The following is an 11,318-nucleotide window of genomic DNA, read 5'->3' on the forward strand; positions in this document are numbered from 1 at the left end:
GATGAATGTAGTTATGACTTACTGTTGCTGAGACAAGCAGCTTTTAAAGAAAATCAGTTTGATCAGTTTGCGTAAGACACAACAGAAGTGGCACAAGTCAGCTGTCTCTCTCCTTCATTCTCATTTACTTCTTCAAAAGAGAATCTACTCACTTTGCTGTGGAAGAAGGCTTTTACTTGATCCAGACTCTCAGCACTGAAATAAAAATGAAGAATCAAGATTAACTGCTTTTTTCTTACTGTCTGGCATTCTCTTTTAAGGCCTAGCTATGGTTCACTTGAAGGGATGTCATCATAGTCAGGCTTGTAGATCAAAATCTTTACTAGCTTACTATTTTAGGTTGTCAACATAAAAGGCTTTAAACTAAATATTGTATCACTTTGTTTACACAATTAACTGTAACTATAAATCCTTGAATGAAACTGATCAGAGTAGTGTTGACAATAGTGGATTTTTTTTTTTAATTCTACAAATTTTTAGAACTTAGGTTTAAAGAAAAACTGTATTTACCAGACTGAAAATAATGGCATTTGTTGCAACACTGGCATATTTACACAGGAAATAAGATCTCTTCTGGAAGAGCTGAACGTCGAGAGGAAAGAACTGGACGTCCAGATTAATGAGAAAAGAGCACAGCTTTCCTTCATAAAGAAGGATATTGGGAAAGAAGAGGAGAATCTTCAAGGAATATTTGGGCAAATTACCAAGCATAAGATGGGTACATCATGGCTTTTTTATATATTATTCTGTGCAGATCAAAAAGAAAGACACTTTAAACTCTTCATTACATGTCTTTGCAGCCTGCCTTTCCTCACCGCTTTTTAAATATTGTGAATGACTGCAGAGCAAGAGTGATCGCTGGGACTCTCACAGCTCGCACAGAGCTGACTGGTTCTTCTTGCTTGTGCTGAGGCAGTGTTCCACGCTGCTTTGTATTTGTGACTGCAGTTTTTCATCCCACCGAGAAACATAAACAAATCAGCAGTAGGAACTAACTGCTCAGTTAGGTGCACACTCTAGCGCTGTGTGGTTAGAAGACATTAGCCAGGTATGCCAGTCACAGAAGAATTAACCCTCTGGGTGCAAGGGGATACAGAGGAATCTCCTTCCAAGAATTATATCCTGTCTGATGGTGGAAAATATTATCTTCTGCAGCTTGCAACTTACTTTCTCTGGAAATACTTAATTTCATGTTTTGGGACAGAATATCTGACTGCCTAGGAAACAGGAAGAGCAGGAGACATAGGGACCTGCAACTTGCTAGTAGAACATTAGATACAACACCTGGTGCGTCTGACACACAGCAATTGAGAACATGAGGCACTCTTACAGGGATAATATCTGTATTTCCCCCCCTCCCCTTTTTTTTTTTTGGGCAACTAGAAAGCATTTCATGTGCTTGTAATAATAGCTTTGGGTTTCTTTCTTCTTATTAGAACTGAAACATGTTCTGGAAATGCTGCAGCTTGAAAATAATGAACTTCAAGGTCTGAAACTACAACATGACCAAAAGATCAATGAACTAGAAAAGATTCAGGTTGCAGTTCTAGAAGTAAGTATTTCTTTTATAGTTAGTATATTAACTGGAAGAAGAGATCTCTGCATTTTCTGTGATTCTATTAAGATGTGGTAACAAAGTCCCTACACTTTTAAATCAGTCATTTTCCCGTCTGATTTCAGTTTATCATGGAAATGTCTTATGTCTGCTGAGGTCCTTTAAACTGATAGGGGTTTTGTGTACATATAAGGGAGGGAGGGTGGAAAACAAAAGACAGAAAGGTTCATCTGTGGCTGATGAATATTGCTTTCTGAATGTTAAAAATCCAGATAAAAGATTCTAGACTCCATCTTGTCCTCACACAAATAGTAAGTCCAGAAGACAACTTGTTGACTCAGCTGGATGACCTTCTTGTTACTAAAAAGACATTTCAGCTCAATAGTCTCTTCTCCTTTTGATAAGTAAAAACAGACACTCAACTTTACTACATGTAGGCAGAGAGATCAGCATAATCGCTTCAGCAGCCTCATAAGAACTAAAGGACTGTTAGGTCAAAGAGCCCAGGATAAACCCTCCTTTACTCAGATATGTGAGCTCCAGAAAACCTACCATGCTTTTGCTAGGAGACTATTTAGAAGAGCATGTAAGCTGACTACCTCTTCTCTCTGCACTCTTTCTGTTAAGGTCGGTGAAAAGGAGCTAGTTAATGTGTTTAGTGCTTTCTATAACCACTCCTAAAGTAGTTTCCTTAATGCATTATCTGAACATCTCAAAGCCCTTAATGTAGTGAGTCTTTCAAAATCTGTGTGATGAAGGGATGTGCTACTTTTTTTGTGGATGGGGGAAAAAAACAACAGGTTAAGCTATGATGTAACAAGAAATTGAATCCTCATCTTCCAGGCTTCATGCTTGTATCTGGTTGCTGCCTGAACCTTTATCATAAATGCATTCATATTTCTAGCACTTTTTACTGCATTGTAACAGGGGATAACTGCTTGGTTATATGCAAGCTATGTAGTACCCGTTATGATCTTTGTGAATGAAAGGTATTTATACTGCTGCATCTAAAGATGTTAATAACTTGTTCTACTTTTTGACCGTGTAAATCTGTTGTACACACTGTCTTCTTTCACAGGAAAAACTAGAACTGGAGAATCTTCAGAGATTATTTCAGCGTCAGCAAGGGGAAGTAGATTGGCAGAAACAACGACTTGAGAAAGACCGTCAAGAAAATGAACACCTGGTTTCTCAAATGCACACTCTGCAAAATAACATTGAATCTTTGAATAAAGAAAAGCAAAAGCTTGAGGAAGGCTGTCAGAGTCTGGAAAACAAGTTGTCACAAACTAGAAGGTAGGGGTGTGTATACGTGTGTGTGTGTGTGTATACCTATATATAGATGTGCACACACACGCACATACTTCAAAGATCAGAAGTGCCTTGAATGTCTATTTATTACCATAATTACCATAAAAATACATTTGTAACTTTGTGGTGCCCAATCATATGGAATATACTGTATTTTTATATCCTGTGGAGATTTTCTTTTAAGCACTTATACAGTGGACTTACAGAAGATATTTAGCAACTGAAATTGATAAACACAACAGTATTTATAATACTGTGACAATGCAATAAGAGATATTATGAGAAGCAAAATGTTAAGTCTTGGAATGGGACAACTTTCTTGTTCTCATGACTACTAGATAGCATCTCCTTGAACTCAAAAAATTACTGTAATGTAGTTGTTTTTAAAGCATCCTCATCAAATATTTTCAACAAAGTGAGAATATGCATTCACATTTTAGAGATTTGACTGCTACTGAAGACAGCAGCAGAACTGCATTGTCCAATATAGAGAAAATGGAAATGGATATAAAAAAACTGCAGCAGGAGATAGATCTACTAAACAAGCACAAAAAATCACTGAATGAAGACATCGTTGTAATAAAGAAGCATCTTCAAGGTAAAGATCATTTTTAATATCTTTAAGATATAATAATTTTAAAACAATTTGTATTAAAAGTCACAGTGTATATAACTGTCCTGCATGAAGTTAAATGATCTGATATGCTCAAATATCTAAAGACAGACAGTATTTAGCAAGTCAAGTTGAAACTGTTTTTCTATTGTTTATTTGTGAAAAGCAAGAATTATATTTGCATCGTTATTTCACATGTGGCTGGTTGCAGCTGTCTTTCACTAAATAAATATTTTTCTAGAAAAAAAGGAAGAATTGGAAGCTGCAAAAGGAGAATTAAATGACTCCAGACAACAACTTCAACTGGTAGAACAGGTTAGTTTTGGTGAAATACATGCCTGTTTTAATGTAGTGAGTAGACTGAAACACAAAAAGAAGGGATGATTTTTATCTCAGCAGTTTGCCTATTTACATGTGCTAGTACATCACCTCTTCTTCATCCAGGCATACTAGCTCAAAATTGGACATTTGCAGAGCTAATCAACAATAGCAAGTTTATTTCCTCTTCCTGAATTTGGAGTAGTGTGGAGTACAGTAGACATTTACTCAGATGAGTTCTGTTTTGGGTTTTCTGTTTTTAAACGTGGAGGGAAGTGGCAAACTGTCATGGATGCTCCTATTCAGAGTATTATTTCTGAGTTTGAGGGGGTGTTTTTGTGTTTTGGTTTTTTTTTTTTCTTCTCTCTGTGGTGGTAGAGGAATTCATGCCAGGAATCCTGGAAGGGCAAAACCACCCTGTATGTGGATTGTTCTTGGAGGGCGGGGGGAAGCACAGCCTTTACTTTGGTATCTTGTAGCTTTTTATTTGATAGCTCCTACTGTGTTAATTTCTTCAATGGCTGGTTTAAGTAGAAGGTAATATTCAATATGAATAGGGGTGAGAACTGTTATTTTTACCAGCTAGTTTTGTCACTCAATATATATTTTATATTGCAGGATTTGAAAAATAATACAAGGCATCAGGATGAGCTGCTTAGAGAGCAGGCAACCCTGAAAGAAGAAATCCTGGAATGCTTAAAGAAACGTAAGGATTGCCAAGAGAGACAGAAAAAGAGGGAGAACCAATTGCAGCAGCTTCAGGAAGAGATTCAAGAGAAAGAGACAGAACTAGCCAAACAAGAAGCGGTAATGAGTCTGCAGACTTGTCTTGCTTTTGCTTTACTTCTGAAAATTAATGTAGGCAAAAAAGTTTTGGGTGAGAGTTTATGAATAATATACTCGTGCTTTAAGAAACATGAAGCCTCATTTTTAGAGGAATGCGGTAGAAGAAAAGCTTCAACATTCAGGAATATTTAATTGAAAATTAGCATGTCACAACAAAGAACTGTTTGGGGTTTTTTGTTTGGTTGGTTTGCTTCTTGGCAGGGCCATCTTATACCGAAACGGTAACAAAACTGCTGTAAAATCAGCAGTGATCACTCAGCGTGCAAGAAGGGCTAGTGTAGAATTCGCACAGCACAACTGTGCAATGTTGCATCTTGGCTGCTGGTGTGGCTGATGGGGGTGAGGAAATGGGCTAGTACAAATATTTCTCTGTACTTTCAGTTTGTCAGCTGCCAACAGCTGGATATAGTTCAGAGAACCTCTTTCCATACTTTTGATTTCTCTCAGGAAATGAGTGAACTGTGTAGTGTACCTGAAATGATAAAATGGATTGAAAGCGAAACTAATTGAAATTTAACTCCAGCATTATTTCAGTATTCAAAAACTAACAGAACAATTTTAGGGGTTTTTTTTTGAAGTTTCCTTTTGTTTTTGAGTGTATCACTCTTTGCAGCTAGTTTGTTGGTTTGTTTTTTTTCCCTACTACTATATTTCTAGGCAAGTCCATCAGGTGTTCATGAAAATCGGGGTTTAATCATATATTTCAGTAGTAAAACTAACTTATGCTGGCTGAGCAGTTTCCACAAAGTGTTGACCAAGGGAAAAAGTGAGGGAACTATATTAAAAAAATATAGAAAAAGAAAAATTGATAAGCATGTAGAAAGTGATTTATTTATTTATTTTTCAGTATCAAGATATTTGAGTTCCTTTTTAGATTTCTGCTGCTTTAACTTCTCTCTAATGTCTTTTGGTGATAGTATTTGTTCTCATTGAGCTGCTACTAGGTAAAACTTGAAGTGGTGGGTTTTTGTTGTTTTTGGGGGGGGAGCAGATTCTTCATCGCCTCAAGCAAGATTCAGAGTATGAAGGAAAAAAACTGGAAGAATGTACTGCTAAACTGCAAGATCAGAAACTACTATTGGAAAAGGAGCTAACAGATCAACAAAAGAAATTAGAACAGGCAATAGCAAAAGTAAGACTGGCAGAAGAAAAGATCAGGAAGCTGGAAAAGGAGGAGTCCTGGTGTGCAACACTTGAAGAAACAGTCAGAAAAAGCAGTAAGATATATTACACAAATAGTTATTGTTACCACATATGGGTCCTAAGTCTAATAAAGCCAACAGAAGTGTTTGTGTTAATCTTGCTTAGTTTTTAATTGAGCACCTGGAATGAGTCTTGATCCTTAAATTGATTTACTCAAATAACTGAAATTCTATAGTGAACTGATTGTTCCTTCCCTTTCCACGGTGTCCCAATGGTTTTTACAAACTGTTGCTCAGCAGAAGACTAAAGTTTTTGAAAATACCTAATGTGTATGAAATATGACAAGATATTTACATTTCTGCTAACCAGAGTTGTTTTAAAAAAATCAATTGCAGAATATCAGGTCTCAGAAAAAGAACTACAATTACAACAAAAAAATAGAGAAATTGCATCTCTTCAAAAAGAACTGGAACTTTCAAAGTCTGAGCTAAAACATCTCCAAGATCAGCTAGAATCAGAGAGGAAAAAAGCACAAAAGCAAATCTTGAGTCTGAAAGAAGCAATCAAAATGCAGAGGACCCAGCTGGAAAAAGAACTGCATGCAAGTCCTGTCTCTTATTTATTTATTTGTTCATTTTTAATGGCAAAATGATAGAACACCACTCTTATTGCCAGGGGAACAAAAGTAATGCATTAATTCCAAGACACAATTTGAAGCAACCAAACTCCGGTATTTCTAAAGTGTGTTTCAGAATACATGCCTAGTTACTCCTATTTAATACTGTTGTTGTGTGTTTTAACTTGAAGAAATTGTGTTCTATGTGGATTCTCTGGATTCCTGTTCTGAAGTGGGTGCTCACAGTAAAAGGCAATCTTTCTGCAATTTTCCTAGGAAAAAATGCATGAAAATAATTGTTTGCAGAGTGATATAGCAACTGTTGAACAAGTAGCACACAATAACCATGAACAAGCAAAACGCCTCATTAAGGAGCTTGGCCAGATCCAACGGGACTATATGGATCTCCAAACACAGGTATAACTGAGAAGCCAAATACAGGTTGGTTTAAGGGAAAGTACATCTTCTGGGCAGGTTTATACTGTGTTAGTTTTGAATCTCCTTCAGTTCATTGTATCACAATTGGCAGAAATGCACCTATTTACAATTGCCATGCAGTTTTCCAGATCTGGAAGTTAGGGTTTGTTAATGATCAGGCAGCTCAGTAATCTGTTTTAAAAATGAACAAACCAACCCAAATCAGTCGTGTGCTGAGTTCTGAGCGAGGGCTGTCAAGCTCTAAAGCAATATTTCATTTTCCAGATCTCAGAGCCCAAGGCAGAGCTGAATGGTTACTTTCCCATCACTTGATGGGGAATTGCAGGCACTGTTTAGGCCAATTCAAATAGAGGAGATCAACCCCTCTCCCCCAGTAAAATCAGTAAAAACAGACAATGTGTTTTAGCGGGGGGGGAGGGGATTCTAGCTATTTATTAGAGCCCATTGAATTTGGATACTCCCAAGATAATTAGCAAATGAGTGCATTTGCTAATTAGCATCTGCTTGTCAGCTCAGTTTAGGCAGTGCCTGAGTCAAGAATTAATTAGGAGTCTGGCTCCTTTTTACATTAAGCTTTGCTCATAGGAACTTAGCATAACTAGAGTCATAGTTTATGCAAATCACTAAATGTTATCTAAGTTCAAAGCTACTCACTGTGTACTTAACTTGTTAGTGGCAACCTGGGTCAGCATTCTCTTGTTTTGTTACTTTAAATTGACAGGTGACTCCGTATTGTTTGAATCCTCCTATTCCTTTAATTTTACAAGGTTCTTCAGAGAAGAATGTTGTTAGCAGCTACAAAGCCTTCCAGGAAGGTTCTGCAGGCTCAGAGTATGAATATGTTTGTTTTGAGTTAAAAAGTTTCTTCTTGGTAACTTACATAGTTGCTTCTATTAATACTAGAGGGGCTTTGTAGGCAAACAAAGTAAACCAGAATTGGGAATGCATCTGCTCAGAGGTTCTGTGATTCTTGATTGTAACGGTCCAAATGTAAACATTTCAGTAATAAGCCTTGTTCAGTAATACAGGAAAATCCCTCTGCCTTGATCTATTTGTAGTATGATAGCAAAGCGGTGAGATTGTGTTTTACTGTGTAGGTTAAAACTCAAGAAGACCTGAAAAACAGACAAAGGGAAATAAAGGATGCAGCAAAGATGCTTAAATTGGAGATTAAAGATGAAATTAGTACAGGGCTTAAATCTTTAAGCCCATCATCTCCAGAACTCTTGGAAAATCTGGAAGCAACTTTTGAAGTAAGGGAAAGTCTGCATGATGAATCAGATGAGACTGCTCCATTTGCAGCTACTGACAAAAGACTGCTCTCACTGGAAGAAAAGCTGGATTTTTCTAAAGTCTTCTTAATGGTAAAATGCTTTTAAAAAGTAGCTGCTACTGCTGCTACAACTGGACATGTCAGTATTAGTATCCTTTGCAATGCTGCTCAATTGCTGAATGTGCTTTTGTTTTCAAAAGGATGAACAGTGGCGTGGAGAAGCTCTCCGAGAAAAACTGCGGCATCATGAAGATCGGTTGAAGGTGGCATATCTTTCTTCCCAGTCATACTAATGTGTCCACTAGATCCCTTCTAAAAAAGAATTTAAACAACACAGGAGTGTGGAAGAATCTTCTCCAGCTCTTGAGTATCCACTTTGTACATCATGACTAGCTGCAGAGTATCTTTGGTCTTTTCTGTTAGGTGGTAAAAGAAAGTGTAGAAACTGCAGGCGCTATCAAGATAACAGTTCATCATAAATGGGTTTTATATGAGTATTCCAACAAGATTCCCTCATTTATATATTACAGTATATTAGCAACATGACAAGACTATAATTCAGGAGCACCCATGATCCTTATAAGTAGAGATGACAGCTAAGTTTAGTTAGAGCACATCTGTTGCTCTTTATTCAAGCAGTAATGTTAAAGGCTTTAAAAATACAGCCTATTTCTGACTTCAGAAGAGGAACTATTTAAAGAATTAATTTGCAAAACCATTACCAGTTTGTTGTGGTTTTACAAGAGCATCTAACACTAAATCCCTTAGGGCTTGACTTCTAAAGTCATCAGACTTTTTTTTTTAAATACAGTCTTTAAAATAATGTTAGATGGATATAAATAGAACCCACAATTTATTTAGGCTCAACTCCGGCAATGCATGTCCAAGCAAGTAGAAGTATTAATCAGAGGAAAACGGCAAACAGAAGGCACCCTTCATAGCTTGAAGAGACAAGTTGATGCACTGGATGACCTAGTCAGCAGTACTTCTTCAGATTCGCTGTTTCTAGCCCAAAGCTCATCAAGTCTCTCTCTTCATGATGCTCTGAATTTAACAAAAACACAGGTAAATACTCTGTGTACACAAATTCTGATTTTGAATTAACAATATATTTTAGCTCACTAATAGTGTTTCACTCGTATACTTAAATGTTTGAGGCAACTGTATCTACTGCAGGGGGTTGCTAACAGTGGGGAAATTATGCTGTACACTTCATTTACTTTACCACTTCATTTACTTTACCAGACTGTTAGCTAACTTTTGTCTGAAAATAGTAATTTTTTTCAAAGGTTAGTTTTAAACTTCCCTTTAGGTAAGTCCAAATTAAAAAAAAAAAAAAAAAAACGGATTTGGCTGATTGAAGACATTAAAATACTACTCAGACTTTATTATGGCTTTTTCTAGGCTGCTCTGACAGGACTTATTCACTCTCATAGTAGGCGAGCAGGTATTTCAGTGGCATCTCAAACGTTGCAATCTTACTCACAAGAAATTTCTCAGTAGAGCACAGAGGTAAGAGACATACTTAAGTATCTGTTACTCAGACTTCATCCTGGTTTGAACTTTGTACTGATTTGTAAATATGCCTTTAACTGTGAGGCTTGTGGATTATATGTGGTGTCAGCCCAGGAACAGGAGCAGGTACAGAACCACTTTGTCTAAAGAAAGTGTTTCCTTTGTGTCCTGCCTTTTCAAGTTATTCTGGCTCTTCGATGTGTATTATTTAAAAATAAGTTTTGTGTGAGAGCTGCTTCTAAGCTTTCAAATGACATACAGAAATTACTGCTCTGATTTATAATGTTATGCCATTGCTATGCAAAATCTTTTCAGTACCATTTTTCTGATTTTAATAAACATGCAGGGTGGCAACTAACTTTCAGGTTACAGCTACTAAGTGAGAAGAGGCAGGCATGCAAGCCTGGGATTTTATGCTAATGGCTCTTTTCTAATGATTAAAATATTTTAGCAAGAGCTGCTATACATTAGTGTTCAGTAGAGAGAAGAAAAGCTTTAAGCCCATCCATAGTGGTCTCCAGGCACCTGCCAGCCAGCAGGGATTTGGTAGTGCAGAAGGCATGCAAAGTCTCTGTGCATTTTTAAGTGCTGCTACTGCGATGTAAAAGCTGGTGTCATGCAGTAACCAGACCAGGTCATACTACACTGAACTTCCCCTTCTGTGGCAAACCATTACTACTCTGTTTTTCAGACAAGTGCTGAGCTGCACGTGCAGCTGTACTCCTTGGAGTTGTGCCATCCTTCTACCACCTTGAAGACTTCTACCTCACTTTTTTGCCAACAATAACAAACAGCTGGCTACAGGATCTACTCAGTACTGTGAAGTTTCTATATGATTAACTAACTGAGCTTTATGTATATAAGAAAAATGTTTTAACTATTTTAAAAGAGGGAGTTCAGAATACCCCCAGTAACTACTATTGCTATTTAAATGTTCATATTTTTGGTCAGTTTTCACTTTGTAAAGAAAACTTGTAATAAGGATGAAGTTGCCCCTTACCTGTTGTCAAATGCATGAATGTTTTAAATACAATTATTTTACAGTATTTTCTTAAATAAACCTCAGGGACTGAGGCTTTTTTTTCCAAATGTTGTTCTCAAGGTTCACTGCTGGGTGAGCCTATAGGGCTACAGCATCCTCATCCCGTAGCAAGCTCTGACTCCAGTACCTCCCCTTTGCAGTAAGTGAGACTTGTCAAAACATTGACATGTACTTAGCTGTAACAATTTCTGGCTAATGTTTGTAAGCGTTTGGTTAAGCTTTGGTTCTGATGCTTCTTGTCTTGTTTGTCTGCAGTATATAGTTATACTTGCTGATCTTCCCAATTTTGTAATAAACTTGCACTGGAACTATCCCTTTGTAAGGAAGCAGTAAATCCCTAAGGCTGCAAGACACATTAGCAGTTACTCAAGGGCCCCTTCAGGCAAAGCAGGCCTGTGCTGAAGAACATATTCCACCCTCCCAGAGAAGCCTCATGCAGCCTGAGAGCAGGGACCTAGAATGACTGTTTTTCCCAAAACCCTTATCCCCTTTCCATTTATATTCTTTAAAAGTGTGTTAAATCTGTCCCTTTCATCTAAACTATTAAAATATAACTTTTGATATGCAGCAAGTATCACAACATATGTTAAAGTTCACCAGGAGTAATAAATGCAACAGTATCTCTCTGGAAATTTGTTTTGGACTTGA

General features: G+C 37.1%; 1 protein-coding gene across 15 annotated transcripts in view; it reads left to right on the forward strand.

Moving 5' to 3' along the window:
- Nucleotides 1–10,688, forward strand: part of CNTRL (centriolin) — a 36,967-nt gene extending 26,279 nt beyond the window's left edge. For 11 of the 15 annotated variants that reach the window (XM_026062367.1, XM_026062371.1, XM_026062372.1 and 8 more), the window contains 14 exons: nt 559–718; nt 1,437–1,552; nt 2,634–2,851; nt 3,307–3,464; nt 3,721–3,794; nt 4,416–4,604; nt 5,635–5,860; nt 6,182–6,387; nt 6,679–6,819; nt 7,938–8,204; nt 8,314–8,376; nt 8,975–9,178; nt 9,518–9,625; nt 10,320–10,406. In XM_026062367.1, the coding sequence (XP_025918152.1) occupies nt 559–718; nt 1,437–1,552; nt 2,634–2,851; nt 3,307–3,464; nt 3,721–3,794; nt 4,416–4,604; nt 5,635–5,860; nt 6,182–6,387; nt 6,679–6,819; nt 7,938–8,204; nt 8,314–8,376; nt 8,975–9,178; nt 9,518–9,616 (2,121 nt within the window). In that variant the 3' untranslated portion in view covers nt 9,617–9,625; nt 10,320–10,406. Of the gene's footprint in view, nt 1–558; nt 719–1,436; nt 1,553–2,633; nt 2,852–3,306; nt 3,465–3,720; nt 3,795–4,415; nt 4,605–5,634; nt 5,861–6,181; nt 6,388–6,678; nt 6,820–7,561; nt 8,205–8,313; nt 8,377–8,974; nt 9,179–9,517; nt 9,626–10,319 lie in introns of those variants that run through there. The other 4 variants (XR_003252927.1, XM_026062369.1, XM_026062376.1 and 1 more) reach the window with 4 other exon arrangements.
- The last annotated feature ends 630 nt before the right edge of the window (nt 10,689–11,318 follow it).

Source organism: Apteryx rowi, unplaced genomic scaffold (assembly GCF_003343035.1).
Source record: "Apteryx rowi isolate R43461 unplaced genomic scaffold, aptRow1 scaffold_19, whole genome shotgun sequence".
NCBI lineage: Eukaryota > Metazoa > Chordata > Aves > Apterygiformes > Apterygidae > Apteryx > Apteryx rowi.